Source organism: Boleophthalmus pectinirostris, unplaced genomic scaffold (assembly GCF_026225935.1).
Source record: "Boleophthalmus pectinirostris isolate CB_2022bp ecotype Guang Dong unplaced genomic scaffold, ASM2622593v1 HiC_scaffold_14, whole genome shotgun sequence".
Classification (NCBI taxonomy): domain Eukaryota; kingdom Metazoa; phylum Chordata; class Actinopteri; order Gobiiformes; family Gobiidae; genus Boleophthalmus; species Boleophthalmus pectinirostris.
Genome location: NW_026571047.1, coordinates 1,212,814 through 1,229,614, shown reverse-complemented (window position 1 = coordinate 1,229,614; position 16,801 = coordinate 1,212,814). Strand labels below are relative to the sequence as shown.

The 16,801-nt window shown below is 39.3% G+C and overlaps 1 protein-coding gene across 2 annotated transcripts in view; it reads left to right on the top strand.

Annotated features, from left to right (window-relative positions):
* LOC110154053 (dynein axonemal heavy chain 9) overlaps window positions 1-16,801 on the top strand; it is a 567,616-nt gene that overhangs the window by 206,892 nt on the left and 343,923 nt on the right. For both annotated transcript variants that reach the window (XM_020917987.2, XM_055150409.1), the window contains exons 49-50: window positions 3,454-3,638; window positions 11,252-11,414. In XM_020917987.2, the coding sequence (XP_020773646.2) occupies window positions 3,454-3,638; window positions 11,252-11,414 (348 nt within the window). The remainder of the gene's footprint in view (window positions 1-3,453; window positions 3,639-11,251; window positions 11,415-16,801) is intronic.

Here is a 16,801-nt window from a genome sequence, read left to right as displayed (position 1 = left end):
AATTAACAAGATTTTAATAGAAAATATCATTAAAATATTTTTGTAGAAAATCAGCCGAGGGCCAAATTAAAGGTCTTGGAGGGCCGGATCTGGCCCCTGGGCCATATGTTTGACACACGTGTCATAGAGGATGAAACAAATTAATCCTGTTGGTTGTCACATTGTCCCTCTGGTGATTGAACCCAGGACCTTGTTGAGGTGAGGAACAGTGCTGACCACTGTGCCACTCGGCTCTGTACACTCACTACGTTTATGTCAGGCTTTTACATCAACAAAACTGTGTTGGGACTTAAAGTGCGTTTGTCAGATTATTCCCCAGTTTGGTGGATTGTACCCAGGGTAAATATCCATCATAGTTTCACATCCGTCATGTGGCAGTTTGGAAGGAAACAAAACGCTGTAAAATATAGAAAATAGCAGTGAGTTCTAAAACAGAATCCCTCTGTTTGTGTCATCAACTGTCATCTACTCCATCTAAAATACAGAGCCAATTTACACATGGAGGATATTTTTCTGACATATATAAAACTGATTTAAGCAACACAGTTTCAGGAATCTGTGATCAATACGTTCATGGTCCTGTTTAAGAGCTTGATTTTCAATAATAAAAAGATGAGTGTGAGTAAGTGAAAAGCTGTTGGATAATGCTAGCTTCAGGGACATGCACAGATGGGGAACAGGAGGTGCTCCAGGCCCCTGTCCCTTTGATTTGAGTGTCCTTGTAGTTACATACGTTTAGGTTTCATATTTTGCCCTGTAAAGACAGTAGAGTGTAAAAATTGTTTTAAACACTCAGCAACAAAAGGATTTTCACAGTTAAACGGTTAAACACAAGATCACTGTTTGTAGCATGGAAGTTCTTGACAACTCTGCCATAAAAGTATCTCCTTAACACCTGAATTTATATAGGTGTATTTAACAAAATGATTTGTGTTTATTGTAGCCTTTATGTTGATAGTAAATTAAGTTGAGATTATTCATTTGACTATAGCAAAAATAAATAAATACATAAAAATTAAAATTAAATAAATAAAGAGAAATGTAGGTTCTATGAAGGTCCTGCAGCTGCACTAACCTGCACTGAGGGAATGCAGCCACTGTCTTGGCTTATATCTTGATCCAAACAGTTCGGCGCATATTTGTGACAGTCGGCGTTAAGGGGTTTAAGACCAGTTATTATAGTGTAACAAACAAGAAAATCTTGTAGAGAAGGAGACAACAACCATGGGCTTATGTCCCATTGATCTGCATCAGACTGTTAAAATCATTAAAATCATTAAAGTCTATCATGGGTAACAGAGCTTCAGACAGAGCAGTGCCTACAGTTAGCATCACACCCTCAGGGAATGTTGATGGCATCAGCCTCAGAGTATGAGTGTGACTAGAGCTGGTGTCACGGAGCGTGATGTGAGATGTTTTGGTGCTTTGGGAGCAGCAGAGGCGTGATTCCAGGGAAATGAAGTCTGCAGTGGAGCGTTTAACAGGCTCCTCTTGGTAAAAGCTCTTTTTTTATTGGACCTGCTGGAGAGAAAAGCAGCGTCCCTGTGAGACCTGCACGAGCCCAGCCTCTGTGCTCAAATGAACGAGGTCAGAGAGTGCAGCGGTGGCGCTGTGCGCTCTGGCCTCTGCTAAAGTCTTCTGACAGCGCCGGACTGTGGGTGTGCGCTGGGGTTTAGCACAATGCGAGGACTCACATAGACAGAAGAGTTGTGTTGTGTTGTTTTATGTTGTGTTCTGTTGTGTTGTGTGGTCTGCAGGATTTGGTTTCAGAATTTCAGATGAAGGGCAGGGACGATACAACACATGCACTGTTTGTGAAAGAAATATTCAAACTTCCATCCTTCCATTTTTTTTCCACTTATCCGGCTCCGGGTCATGGAGGCAGTAGTCTGATCAGTCTTCCAAACTTTCCTCACCCCAGACACTTCCTCCATCTCCTCTGGCAGGACCCTAAGGTGTTCCAGAGACACAGTCACTCCAGTGTGTCCTGGGTCTTCCACGGGTCATGAACACTTCTCCAGGAGGCATCTGAAACAGCTCCTCTCCACGTGGAGGAAACACTGTATCTGTGTGTCCTTTCAGTCATTACCCAAAGCTCATGGCCACTGGTGAGCGCAGACTGAAACTCTGAACCTTATTATTTGCTCCACAAACTTGCCATATTGATGCTGTTGTCTTAAACTGCAAATTCCACCTCAGTTTGAAAACTAAAGGGACTTTGAGGTGTAAAGCCAATCCCTAATAATGAGGTTTAACATTTGTAGATTATAAGTATTCATTAAAGACACCGTGTTATGCAAAATCTATTTTTTGGAGCTTTCTCCCATGGTATAACTTTGTTCCCTCATCAAAAACAAGAGGTTTTAGATGTTTTAGATCCATGCACATTTGAGGGCCCTGTTCAAACCCTCTTTACACTTAACTGTAAGATTCTGTGCAATACTCAACCCAAAAGCTTACACCACATAAGTGCACACAACAATGTCACAAACCTGGACACAATCTGAGTTTCAGGAGCACACTGTTTGTGTTGAGATGTCACTCTATAAACAAGCTCTAAAAACACTTGACAAAAAACACTACAGATACCACCATTGTCACATTTTGCAGAAATACAAATTAATGACCTGGGACAATCTTATTAAATTTAAAAATATCTGTCTAATGTACAAGATTAAACATGGCTCGGCTGCCTCTTCGCTGAATGACTTTGTAAATTTCAGATCTAGTGAGGGCAGAGTGACGAGAGGAGCAGTGAGGGAAGACTGCATTATTCCTCCTAGAAAAACTGGATTTGGTCAGTGTGTTTTCTCTTTCGTCAGATCGTCCTGTCAGTGGAACTCTGTGCCCGAAGCCGTCAGAACATCTCCCTCATTCTCTGCTTTTAAAAAGAATGTGAAAAAGTGGCTTTTAGAAATCCAAATGTGTGAACACTAAAACTTTTATTGTATTTTTGGAATCTTATTGTACATTTGCGTAATTTTTGATGTATAACTTTTAAGTGTATTTTCTTTTCGGATGCCTTTTTGACATCTGGCAAAGGGACTACCGATGCAAATGAGCTCTTATCAGCAAACTCGGGCACATTTACATTGTTTTGATGTTGATTAATGTGCATTGTCCCTTTTCAAATAAATAAATAAATAAATAAATGAAGGAGGAGGGACTTGTGGGGAGCAAAGGAAGGGGAGACTGAGAGTCAAAAACAAAACTGAAACTTAGGAAACTTAGTGACTGTAGCATTTTCAAAACAATATATGGTAAACACAAACATGCTGATCTAAATATGTTATATGCTACATGAAATACCAAAACACAAGTAAAATACTTTAAATCAATAACAGAAGAGATGTGTTCAGACAGATGAAGGTTTAAGTCAATGTGACGTTCCCATAGAACATGTAAACCTAGTGTGTGACGGTGTGTATGTCGGTGTGTGTGTGTTGTGTGCAGGATGCCCCGCCTGCTCTGGACATGAACCTGTACTGGCACTTTGCCCGCGGCCTGGGGGAGCCGGTGTACATGCCCGTGGAGTCGTGGGCCAGTCTGAGTGCCACCCTCCTCGAGGCACTGGACGGGTACAACGAGGTGAACGCTGCTCTGAGCCTGGTGCTGTTCGAGGACGCCATGGCTCACATGTGAGTGACACACACACACACTCACACACACACACACACACACACACACACAGGCTAAACTACTGCAGTGGTACTGGTGAATACTGTGGATGTCCTGATGTATTTTAAAGAGTGGTTATTATTATGAGTATTATTTTAGTCGACTCTTGTATATTACATTAAACATTAAACATTAAACATTAAACATGCACATTAAACAGCATTTACAGTTCAAATGCTGCATAATCCACATGTGTGGAGTGTCTCAGGATCAAGGAAGGGTCCATAGAGACACTGGATTCTGTCAGCAGATACATATATGATAAAACGGATAGATAGATAGAACGATAGATAGAATGATAGAACAACAGATAGACAGAACGATAGAATGATAGAACGATAGATAGATAGAACAATAAAATGATAAAACGAACGAACAATAGATAGATAGATAGAAAGAACGATAGGTAGATAGAACGATAGATAGATAAAACAATAGAGAGATAGAACAATAGAACGATAAAACGATAGATAGATAGATAGATAGAACGATAGATAGAACAATAGAACGATAGATAGATAGATAGAATGATAGATAGATAGAAAGATAGATAGATAGATAGATAAATAGATCGATAAATAAATAGATAGATAGATAAATAGATAGATAGAACAATAGAACGATAGATAGATAGATAGATAGATAAATAGATCGATAAATAAATAGATAGATAGATAGATAAATAGATAGATAGATAGATAGTTAGTTAGTTAGTTAATTAGTTAGTTAGTTAGATAGAGTTAGTTCCCATGGCCAGGGAAATCCTGAAAAAGTCATGGAAATTGAAAATGTAATTTTACAGGAATTTGAGTATCTCTGTCACGCAACTACAACATTAGGCTATTAGGCTACTCTGATTATTTCTGAATGTCTGCATCTTTTGTTTAAAAGAGAATGTTCAAAAACTATAATCCCAAACCATAAGGTGAGTAGAAGTAGAGTTCACATTTTATATTTAGCCCTAAAAGTCTGATCAGTTCTACATGTAGGTGCTGTAAAGTCATGGGAAATTCACTTTAGTCATGAAAAAGTGATGGAAAAGTTTTGAAATTTTGTCAGTGAAAAAGAATAGGAACCGTGATAGACAGATGGATTGATAGATCAATAGATCGATAGATAGATGGACAGACAGACAGACTGATTGATTTAATTTTTATTGACCTTTATTTAACCAGGATAGTTCTGCTGAGATTTCAGGGGGATTCTTTTTCAGGGGAGTCCTGGCCCCACAGGTGACCCCTACTGTACTTTTTTTTTTTTTTGTGATAGGAGAAACCAGAGCACCAGGAGGAAACCTATGCAGGTACAGGGAGAACATGCAAACTCCACGCAGACAGACAGATAAATGTCAGACAGATGATAGATGGGTTTATACTGTATGCACATGACAGACAAACAGAAAGACCAACAGACAGATACTGACTGAACTGCTAAATGCTCGTGATGTACTTTTTTAAATATTGCTTATTTATTATGGTTTTGATTTCTCTTAATCACTGGGCCTCGAGGAACACATTTTGTTCTGTCTTGTGTTTTTCTTGCATGCTTGAATGACAAATAAAGAACCTTGAACCTTAAGATATAGAGATGATAGACAGACACAGAGCTTTTTACTTTATTTTTACGTTTGGCAGCAGTACTACATTTTTGCCATGTAACTGTACTTTGACTTCTGCACACATTTTCAGTCGTCTTTCCATCACTGGGTTCAGCCTGTCAAAGCCAAGAACAGACTCAGCTAACAGTATGCACGTCTCTCTCTAGTCGAACGCAGAGAAGGCCTTGAGAAATGTCATATTACCAAAACCACAAACGCACTATTGTTGCTAGTTTTGGACAATGAAATAAATCTCTAAACTGAGCACATAAGCCCTGTCGCTGGCCCTGCCCCTTCTCTTTGCTGTCTGTCCCTGTGCAGGTATTTGAGGATTAGCGCTTCCATTTTGCACAGTGTCACACACAGACAGACAAATAAACCTAAACCCCAGCACACGTCCTGACTGCTAAACACCTCACTCTGCTTCTATCACTGTGGACATTTAACATTCTAACTATACAGACAGACACTGCAGTAACCTGGCAAATAGTCACACTTTTATTCAGCGCTTTTCCACCTTCAAGACATCACCCATTCACACACACATTTATTAAGGGTGGGACGAGACACACCGTGAGATCAGGTCAACGAGAACGAGACAAGACAAGATTTAGACAAAATTTGTCATAAATAAGAAGTGCAATCCATTTCACAATTATGGCTTCATGATTTTATTTTATTTTATGTATTACTATTTTAGCGTTCAGTGTACTTTTTAGAACTATAACTTCTCAAATTGTGTATAGAATCTAGTGTTGTAGTCAAGACAGCATTAATCGAGACCAAGACCAGTTCGAGACCACAGAGTCCCGAGACCAGGACAAGACCAAGACCTCTGAGAGTCAAGACTGAGACAAGACCAAGACCTCTGAGAGTCAAGACTGAGACAAGACCGAGACCTCTGAGAGTCAAGACTGAGACAAGACCGAGACCTCTGAGAGTCAAGACTGAGACAAGACCAAGACCTCTGAGAGTCAAGACTGAGACAAGACCGAGACCTCTGAGAGTCAAGACTGAAGACAAGACCGAGACCTCTGAGAGTCAAGACTGAGACAAGACCGAGACCTCTGAGAGTCAAGACTGAAACAAGACCAAGACCTCTGAGAGTCAAGACTGAGACAAGACCAAGACCTCTTAGGGTTGCAACTGAGACAAGACCGAGACCAGGGCCCATCAAGACCAAATCAAGACCAGCTTTGTAATTTTTGACATTTATTTATATACTTATTTTGGCACATATGTATCAATGTTTTTTAAAATCTTATCACTCGTCAATTGTCAGACCCACAGACTGTAGAATCCCTCAGTCGTCCAGGGAGGATCCAAGACAAAAGGAGATATTCGATTTGCCAACTGGACAAAAGTTTATTTGGTCAAATACTTTTCGCTGTTCATCCAAGCTGCTTCTTCAGTTCTGGTCAGACGCTGGTCAGATACTTCCTTATATCTGCCTGCAGGGAGGAGCTAACTACACTGAAACTACTCTCAAACTAACACACCTACTTGTTTACAGTTTATGTTAGTTAGCTAGGCCTAGGTATTGGTCCTTGTGTGTGGGCTTCCTCAAGACCTCTACCTGGAGTCGTCGGTCTTCTTCTGTCATTACTGCACAATCTAAAAAAGCCAATGTGTTCTTCTTGGCATCTTCTCGACTGAATTTGATGTTCAGATCTACAGCATTAATATGTGCAGTAAAAGGTTCCAAATCTTGAATTTTGATTTTAGATCTTGAATCTTGAATTTTGATTTTTATCATCCACAGTCCAGAGGTGTGAAAGCTCCATTATGGCCCTGACTGACTCTGCTGATATGACCCCACACTCAAGTTCAACAGGCCGAGCACAGAAAGTGTAAACAAGTAGGGCGTTATTTTCAACCAAAATAAACTTTTGTCCAGTTGATGGAATTTCTCCTTTTGCCTGTTTCTCTATTTTTATAATTTACCAGCTATTAACTCTTTTTTAGTCTAAGCCTAAGGTAGTCTCAGGTCGTCTAAGGTAGATTCAGGGGAAAAATCTCACAAGAACATTTTTTCTCATGTGTGCAAAATCGTGTGGCAATTTTGTCTCTTGAGATCTTGTCCCATCCCTAAAATTTAGACATGCATAAACCAGTGTGCACAGACACATGAGAGGGGTTAAATGTCTTGCCCAAGGACACAATGACAGCATTCATTTGTGGTAGCTGGAATTGCAGTGCCTGTGTGAGTGTGTTAAAGGTCCTATATTACACCAAATCGACTCCTGTGAGCTTTAAGCCATATTATAATGTTGTTCCGTCCTCAAAAACAGAGCTGGAGTTGTGTTTTGTTTCATTCACACATGTTTGAGTAAAACTTTATTATTGTCTCTATCTGCAAAACTCACATGCTCTGTTCCATCCATAGACTGTATAAAGACGTGGACTAAGTGAGTGTGACACTACACAGAGAGATTATCTCAAGTCAAATAAAGCTCACTGAGGTCTGCAATTACAGGGGCAAATTTGGAGCCAGGCTCCATATTAGGAATATAAAGTAAACTGACAAAATAGTGAAATAAAAACACCAGGATCATGTAGAGGGGGTCAAAACGAACATTTTAAGACCAAAATGATGAGGGAGAGAGAGGAGCCACAATAATCCAGTGTAAGTCAATGGGAGACAGAGAAGTGTCGGCATGTGAACTTTGTATTTGGAACGCGGTGGCTAGTGCCTTGGCTGTGTCCATACACAGGTCCATTTATATATATACAGTCTATGGTTCCACTTTGTGATGACATGAAGTAGTAGTTTTTAAGTTAAGCTGCCATTTATCTTTAGTTCAGTAGAGATTGGCAAATCCAGCACTGAAATCACCCAAATGATTCTAGTAATCACATTTTTATACATCACTTTTCCTCCTTCAAGGCTCAGAGCTTTCTCAAGGAACCACTCAATCAAGAGGGATTCAAACCAACAACCTTCGGCTCAGGGTATAAACGCTCTTACTAACTGAGCAACTGTTGCCCAGTAGTGCACCTGTATGGAGTTACAAACCACATTGGAGCACTTCCTGTATCACCTCATGACATCACAAGGTGTCCACCTTGAACAAAAGCACCAGAAACAAAATACAATGTGAGGTATGTTTTAATGAGGAAACAACATTATCAGTGGGACCTGCTAAATAAATTAAGGTCAAATAAAAATAATACATATATAAGATAAATCAGAAAGTAGTGTAATATGGATGTTTTAAAGCCTAAGCAGCAGAAAGAGCCACTTAACTAAATGTGCAGTGATGTTAGAAACAGCAGGCTGATGTGAGGGGAGTTTGGGCTATTATCACTTCATTTAGACCACACGGCCTAAGTGCTGAGCCACTTTACTCCAGAGCAGAGCTGCGTAATCCTGAATGGACTTGCAAATATTAGGGCAGTAATACAATACTGTAATGGGCTGTTTACTTAGAGAGGGGGTCCAAGATTCAGACAAATGAAAACAACAGAGAGCTGCTGTGACTTTGACGACATTTAGGCAGAGTTCACTTAGTTTTGTTTCCTTTACTATATTACAATCAATCGTTGTCTCTTTAGTTTGTCCCTGCAGTTTAAGCAGTAAATACAATAATAATAGAAAACTCAAACAAGAGTCTCAGTGCAGCACAACAGGTAGAGAGAGAGAGTTTGAGGAGAGTAACAGTCCTCAGGACAAAAGTGTCCCTCCTTTGTGTCCTCTCTGTCCTGCAGCATCACAGCAGCCTCCAGGGGGAGCAGGTGAGCTCTGGACACACAAGAGGAACGCCTCTTTCTCTCTCTGTGTCGGTGATGAGACGGGACATTCCCTGGATTGGAACGTGGTGGTGACATTGTTTCCACATCAAAAACATGCCTGAACAAGTTTCAGATGTCCTCCATGTATGTTTCAGTATGTAGTGGTCTCTCCTGGACCCTGTTCAAACCCTCCTTACGGTCAGCAGTACAACTCTGTGCAATGTGTGTAAAATCCCTCAGTCATCCAGGTAGACTCCATCGCAAAAGGAGAAATTCAATTTGCCAACTAAACAAAAGTTTGCATGAAATGTTAGTTTCATTCATTCATTCATTTCTTTGTTTGAGCCAGGTACAACAAAATTCAAAAACAATAACAAAAATAGTGATTTATACATGACATATTTGGGACCTGGTGCTCAAAAGGAGTAGGATGAAGTTTAAAAAACTTATGGAGTCCTACCCCAATTGTTTTACATAATCACTTGGTTCACTTTTTATTTTATTTTTTTATCACCTTTGGAGTGCAAAAAAATATATACCCAAATATATTCAAAAACATATCCACATATACTTACATACATATGCAAGTACACACACTTGTACACACATATGTACATACAAACATACATATACACATCATAGATCTCCAGTACATATACTCAATATAAATGTATATACATATGCATATCAACATATACATACATGCAGAAACATATTTCTGTTTGTAGTCATACAAACTAATAATAATATTAATCCAGGCACCAAGTTTATTGTTTATGATCGTATAAAATAAACAGCAATGAGAATGAAAAATTTGGGGATTTTTTGTTTTCGTTTATGGTCGTACAAACTAATAGTATTACTGATGAAGGCTCAAAAGTTTATCGTTTATGATTGTACAAAACAAACAGTAATAAGAATAAAAAATTTAGAATTTTGTTTTCATTTATGGTCGTAGAAGCTAAGAATAGTAATAAAGAAGGCACAAAGTTTATCGTTTATAGTCATACAAATAAACAGTAATGAGAATGAAAAATTTAAGGATTTTTTCATTTTTGTTTATGGTCATGCAAACTATTAATATTACTGAAAAAGACACAAAAGTTTATTGTTTATGATCGTACAAATAAACAGTAATGAGAATGAAATTTTAGGGATTTTTTGTTTTCGTTTATGATCATACAAAATGAACAGTAATAAGAATGAAAAATTTAAGCATTTTTGTTTTCGTTTAGTTTCAGAGTCATGTCAGTGTAGTTAGCTCTTCCCTGCAGACAGATATAAAGAAGTGTCCACCAGCGTCTGACCAGAACTGAAGAAGCAGCTTGGACGAGCTGTGAAACATATTTGACCAAATAATTTTTTGTCCAGCTGACAAATTGAAATTCTCCTTTTGCCAACTCTGTGCAATGCTCCACCCACAAGCCTACTCCTGCCCCTGCACTTGGAGCCGTGTTGAGCAGTGCTCTGTGCAGTTTTCAGATCATTAGACATGTGCTATCACATGAAGTCATGTGAAACTGCTTTGGTCAAATACTCATAACCACAGTCTGTGATGTCAACATTTAGTTAATGTAGAGGTCATAGACTGTGGGATGTTGTTTACAAAAGAACCAAGTTACTGTGACATCACCCACAGCAGGAAGTTGCAACCAAATGAAGCTTATTGAAGGTAGCAGTTATAACTACAATCTGCAAACAGAGCCCATATTTGGAAGAGCCAATCAGGAGTGAGGCTGTTGAAGGTAACGCCCCCGTGTTGCGGGTGGGACGGGGTGTGTAGTGTGATGTGCAGCTATCCATAGGAGGTACAGACAATTTCATGACTCTTTGTTGTGATCACGTTTACCTTTCTTTTATTAAACTGTTCAGTATTCAATACAATAAGATCAATATTGTGATTTAGAATGTGCAAATGATAACCTGATGATCCACGGGTGTCACAGATTATAACTCTACAGCAGACACAAGCACAACGTGTCTTCTTTAAATGAGTAACTCATTTCAGTATTAGTTTTAGTATCAATTAGTCTTTGATTCTCCATACTTGTGACAACTCTCTCAAGTCTAGTTAGACACTTTGAATGCTCCTTTAATAAAATCAGATCTTAGCTCCTCTTCTTTTCGTCTTGCTCCTGCCCCCATATCAAAGCCTGTCTGAGAGCCAGTTGACAGTGTTGTTGTTGTGACTCAGCTCTGGTCCCTGTCCTCCTCACACCTCTCCTCCTCTGCCCACCTCCACAGCTGCCGCATCAGCCGGATCCTGGAGTGCCCCCGGGGGAGCGCCCTGCTGGTGGGCGTGGGCGGCAGCGGTAAGCAGAGCCTCACCCGGCTGGCAGCGTTCGTCTCGGGCTTGGAGGTGTTCCAGATCACCCTGAGGAAAGGCTACGGCATCAGTGACCTGAAGGTAGCACAGACTCCCTCCTCCACACGCAGACTCACCCACAGACAACAAACAAAGTGCAGGTTCACAGGGACCAGAGGGAGGTGGTCATGTAGAAGCAGAGCGGCCACTTTACAGACACACAAAGGACAAAGGAAATATCCACATAAGACATACAGTACTGTGCTGGCAACAGGGACGCTCCGATACAGCCTTTTCAGCTCCGACACCGATACCGATACTTTGGCTTAGTGTCTGCCAGTACCAGATATTAACCAGTATCAATCTTGTTGGCAACGTACAATATTAAAATGTTTATTAAACTCTTAAAGGCACAGAAACTGATTTTTACTGACAAACACAAGTTCATTTTAAACAGTTTGTGCTTCCTCACTTACTTAAGCATTCAGATCATCTTAATTATTCAGTGTGAGTTCAGATGTGTTTCTCACAACTTTCAGAGGCCAGAGTGTAGTATGTCCTCACAGCTAGCATGCTAACAGTCAGTGTTGGGAAGGTTACTTTTCAAATGTATTCCCCTACAGATTACAGATTACACATGCCAAAATGTAGTTTGTAATGTAATCCATTAAATTACTTAAAGTGAGTAACATAATCTGAATACTTTATTTTACTTAATTTGCTGTAGAGAAGCAAAGACGAGGAAAGTGTAACATAAGATGTTTTGTCTGATAAAAGAAAATGAAAGGGCCGAGTCTTTACTCAACTGGATTAAAAATATTATTGATAGAAAAAGAGGAGACATGGTCTGCGCAGCATGGTTTAGTCCTGTTAAATCCTGGTTTAGACCTGGTTTAGACCTGGTTTAGTCCTGTTTTAGACCTGGTTTAGACCTGGTTTAGACCTGGTTTAGTCCTGATTTAGACCTGGTTTAGTCCTGGTTTAGTCCTGATTTAGACCTGGTTTAGACCTGGTTTAGTCCTGGTTTAGACCTGGTTTAGACCTGGTTTAGACCTGGTTTAGTCCTGATTTAGACCTGGTTTAGACCTGGTTTAGACCTGGTTTAGTCCTGATTTAGACCTGGTTTAGACCTGGTTTAGTCCTGGTTTAGACCTGGTTTAGACCTCGTTTAGTGTCCGGCAATGAGTGGAATTACGGAGGAAAAAAAAAAGGGGGGGGGGGGATATAGCCTAGGGGTGGGCGATATCTCCATAGTTTAAATATATCGAGATAGTTTTTAAACTCGATATGAATTCTGACATATCGTATATATTGATATAATGCTTATATTTAATTTTAATTTCGCTGCTTCGCTTGTTTACCTTCTCTGTCGTCGCCTCCGCCTCCCTGATTTTGTTCGCTCGTGTCTCCTTCACTCGTCACTACCACCCCGTGAACACCGAAAGTTGGTGCCAGTGAAAAGCTTCAAAGCACCACAAACCTTTTCCACCATTTACAGACAAAACCATCAGCAGCACATCTCATATTCCACCGAGTCGCGTCCTTTAGCCCGAAAGAAGCTGAACGAGCTGAGCTGCATGAGAAGTGCTCTGTTTATGCAAATGAGACATGAGCTTAAGTTTCGTTTCTGTAAAACGTAAAAACACGTGCGCAAAACTACATTAAACACATTATTATCTCAAACGGGCTGATGTGGCTCTATAGTCGTTATGCTTTATATATTGTAAAGTTTAGTAATGTAAAGTTTATTTATGTAGAAGATTTTAATCAATAATCTGCTGCAGTGTCACTTGTACAATAGTGTTTGGAAATGTTGGGTTTGATCTGCAATGGATTGTGGGAAACCTCATACTGCTGGATAGGAACATGGATCTATTAAAATAAGGAACATCCTGAGCTTCTTCTGCTAAAGGAACTCAAGGTTATGGTTATGATTATGGGATGGTTAACAGAGTTAATGCAAAGATGAGCTTGTCTTGAGTTGTTTTATTTATGAATGAAAAGAAGGAAATATGTTATATTTCTTTTATTTTACAGTTAAATTATTATTTATATAATTAGGTTTTTTTTTATAACTATACAAATAAACTTGCCTTGCCTTGCCTTAAATGTTCCTATATGAGCTGCCAACCTCTTACACTACACAAAAAAAAAGACCTTGTGGAATTTGGCATATTTGTTTTTGCAGTTTTCAGTTTTAGGGGGTTATTTTTTCTTGAACATATATCGAGATATATATCGTATATCGACATATAGCAAAATATATCGAGATATATTTTTTGATCCATATCGCCCAGCCCTAATATAGCCCAAATGTGAAAACAGGAAATACAGCTGTGTAATCCATTTATGTCCACAAAGTAACTGTAATCCAATTACCACTCATTTAAACAGTAACTGTAACCGAATACAGTTACTCATAATTTGTACTCTGATTACGTAACTCCAGTACATGTAATCTGTTACTCCCCAACACTGCTAACAGTGCACGTCCTAATTCTGACAACGCTTTATAATTAGAATTAGCTGTAGGTAATATTAGCAGTGTGAAAGGTCGAGTGCTCACATTAGACATATTGATTTGAGACATTTGTCTACTTTTTGTGGAATTATAGACATTTTTCACCATGGCTGGAAGTGCCGTGGTGTAGTAAACGTCACTCCCTGTTAATGATTTTCTATGCCAAAATATCTGTGTAAACTAGGGTGGCCAAATGTCCGTTTTTCCCTGGACATATTTTGCGTCCTGTCCTGGGCGTCCGGGGTTTTTTTTATAAAGTGATGCAAATGCCCGGGTTTTCAGTACCGTTCATTAAACTGAGCGTCTCGTGGCCTCTGTGACTCAAAAGGAGCGAGACACAAACAGTCGGTCAGTCTACAACATACCGAAGCACAAAAGTGCATTTAATAGTGACTTGTACAAGAAATTCTCCGATTTCCGTCTCAGTCGGGACAAGTGGGAGGTCATGTGCACAGGTTGGAGGTGAGAGTACAGTGTCCCTCGTTTATCGTGGGGGTTATGTTCTAAAAATAACCTGCGATAGGTGAAATCCACGAAGTTGTCAACTTTATATTTTACTATTATTCTATCTGTTTTAAGGCTGTAAAACCCCTTAGCACAAACTTTATACACTTTTCCTCAGACAGGACAGGTGCAACCCTTTTTACATCCTTCTTAAAACTTGTTGCTGCTGTCGTCCTTTTGTTATTTTCCTCCTTCTTTATGTAACGAACTGAAGATTCATTTATTCTGTAATGGAGCCAACAGCGCAGAGAACTGCATAGTTCCATTTTTGGAGTATGTTTTTTGGAGAATGTTTATCCTTTGTGGATCTTGTTGGTTGAAGATTTGGTGATGGGGCAGATTTATAAAGCTGCTGAAGAATATGCCAGACATATTTTTGCTATAGAAAAGCATGAACCGGGAGTTATGTTTAGCCCATATCGCTGCACTTCCAGCTGTTGTGAAAAAAGATCTACTGACCGAGTTTAATTCAAAAGGGTCGAGTCCCTGATTTTATTCTTGTAAATAAGTCATTTTATTTTTCCCTATGAGGTATTGTAAAAGCAGCTCTTTGTGACAAATCCAGCCTGCTTTATTGTGCGCTCCTCTGAGAAATAAATACTCAAATGAAATATGTGTGGAGATTAGTTTAGGCATTAGGCCTATCTCAATACAATCCCTTATTTGAACCTGTAATAATAAGAAACCAAACACTTGTCATCAGTTTCCAATAGAATTGAATCTGTCTCACACACTGTGAAAACAGCAGCATCATCTGCCAGTGTGGAGGAGAGAGTTGTGTTGTTTTACATTCAGCACTGGGTTTCTTATTTCAGTGGCAGCTAGTTTTGCTTTCAATTAAAAGGCCCATTTTTATCTATGTTATAATATTGTTTTCTCATTAAAACAATGCCTGGAGTTGTTTTGTTTCATTCACACATGTTTAACTCACACATGTTTAACACACTAACCCTGCACATTTACACTTGAATGTTTGTGTCTAACAGAAAACACTCTTGTGATGTCATGTGGTAATACAGGAAGTGCTCCACACCTTCACTAAAATTATGTGGATAATTTCAGATCTGGAATTGCCAATCTCTGCTGAAGTCAAGGTAGAAGGAGCTGTTCACTAAAACTCTCTCTATGTGACATCACAAGGTGCACTCCCAGCTCCATCAACTCTGGCTCCAATTGAAAAAAACTCTCTGTAACTGCTGCTGTGAATCCCGTCATTTTGGTCTCAAAATGTTCTCATGAACTTGCTCTACATGATCCTGGGGTATTTATTTTGCTCTTTTGTAAATAAATATAAAATATTTTCATAAATAAATTCAGCTCCAAATTAGCTCCTATAACTGCTAGCCTCGTCATAATAAAATTTTAATTGTGATCTGGCTTCCAGACTTTTTATTATTATTATTATTAGACTTAGATAAACTTTATTGAACCACAAGGGAAAATTATAATAACAAAGAGAATGTGAGAATATGAATGGGATGGAATAATACATTCTAAATAAGTAGCAGAAATAGAGACTGATGTCAAATAAAGCATAATTATATAAATGTATATGCACAAGTCAAAATAAAATATGGAAATATTAGTATTATCTCTTAAAATCAAGATGTGGAAAAAGAAATGTTAGTCAAAAGTTGAGTTGCACTAGTTTACTCAGATGGCTGTTTCTGCAGACTGTATCCAGGTCAGTGGTGACTTTAGTTGGTGTAACTGTCTTGCTCGTGGGCTCTGTGCTGCAGCTGTCTGGGATTGATCCTGACACTTCTCACATCAGCAGGCCCTGTCACATTGTGCACACGGCACCACAGCGGCTCTCACGATTGGAGGCTACAGGCTGCACCCAGACCTGCTCTTATAATGGTGCCGAGCACGCATGTGTGACTCCACTCACAACTCTACAACTCTCAGCTGGAGTTAGACAAGTGTGGGAACGACAGCACAGGCTTAATAAGAAGGACACGCTAACAGGGAACAGGGATGTGCACTAATTGTCAGAGAATTACAAAACTGAGAAGTCACGATTTCACCAGCTGATACTTTGCAGCTGACGTCATCAACATTCTCTGGGGCTCTAATGCTAACTAGAAGCATGCTCTGTCTGAGGCTCTGGTACCGCAAAAACTGGAGAGTTAAAACTTCAGGGTGAAATATTTCAGAGTTGTTTTGAACACAAAAAGTGTTATTTTAACTATTTGAAAGTTAAATGGAGGTTGGAGTTGGAGTTATTTGCCAGAGTTTACATGGTTGAAGTTAATTCAGCTTCCCCAAGTGTTAATTCAACTTCCCTTAGTGTTAATTCAACTTCCACTTGGGTTAATTCAAATTCAGCTAGTGTTCATTTAACTTCCTTTAGTGTTAATTTGGCTCCTCCCACCCACTACTTCAAACTCCTGTAAGAGAAAACCAGTTTAAAGCAGTTTTGTACATCATTTCATCTAAATTAACTCAAATAAAGTGTAAAAAT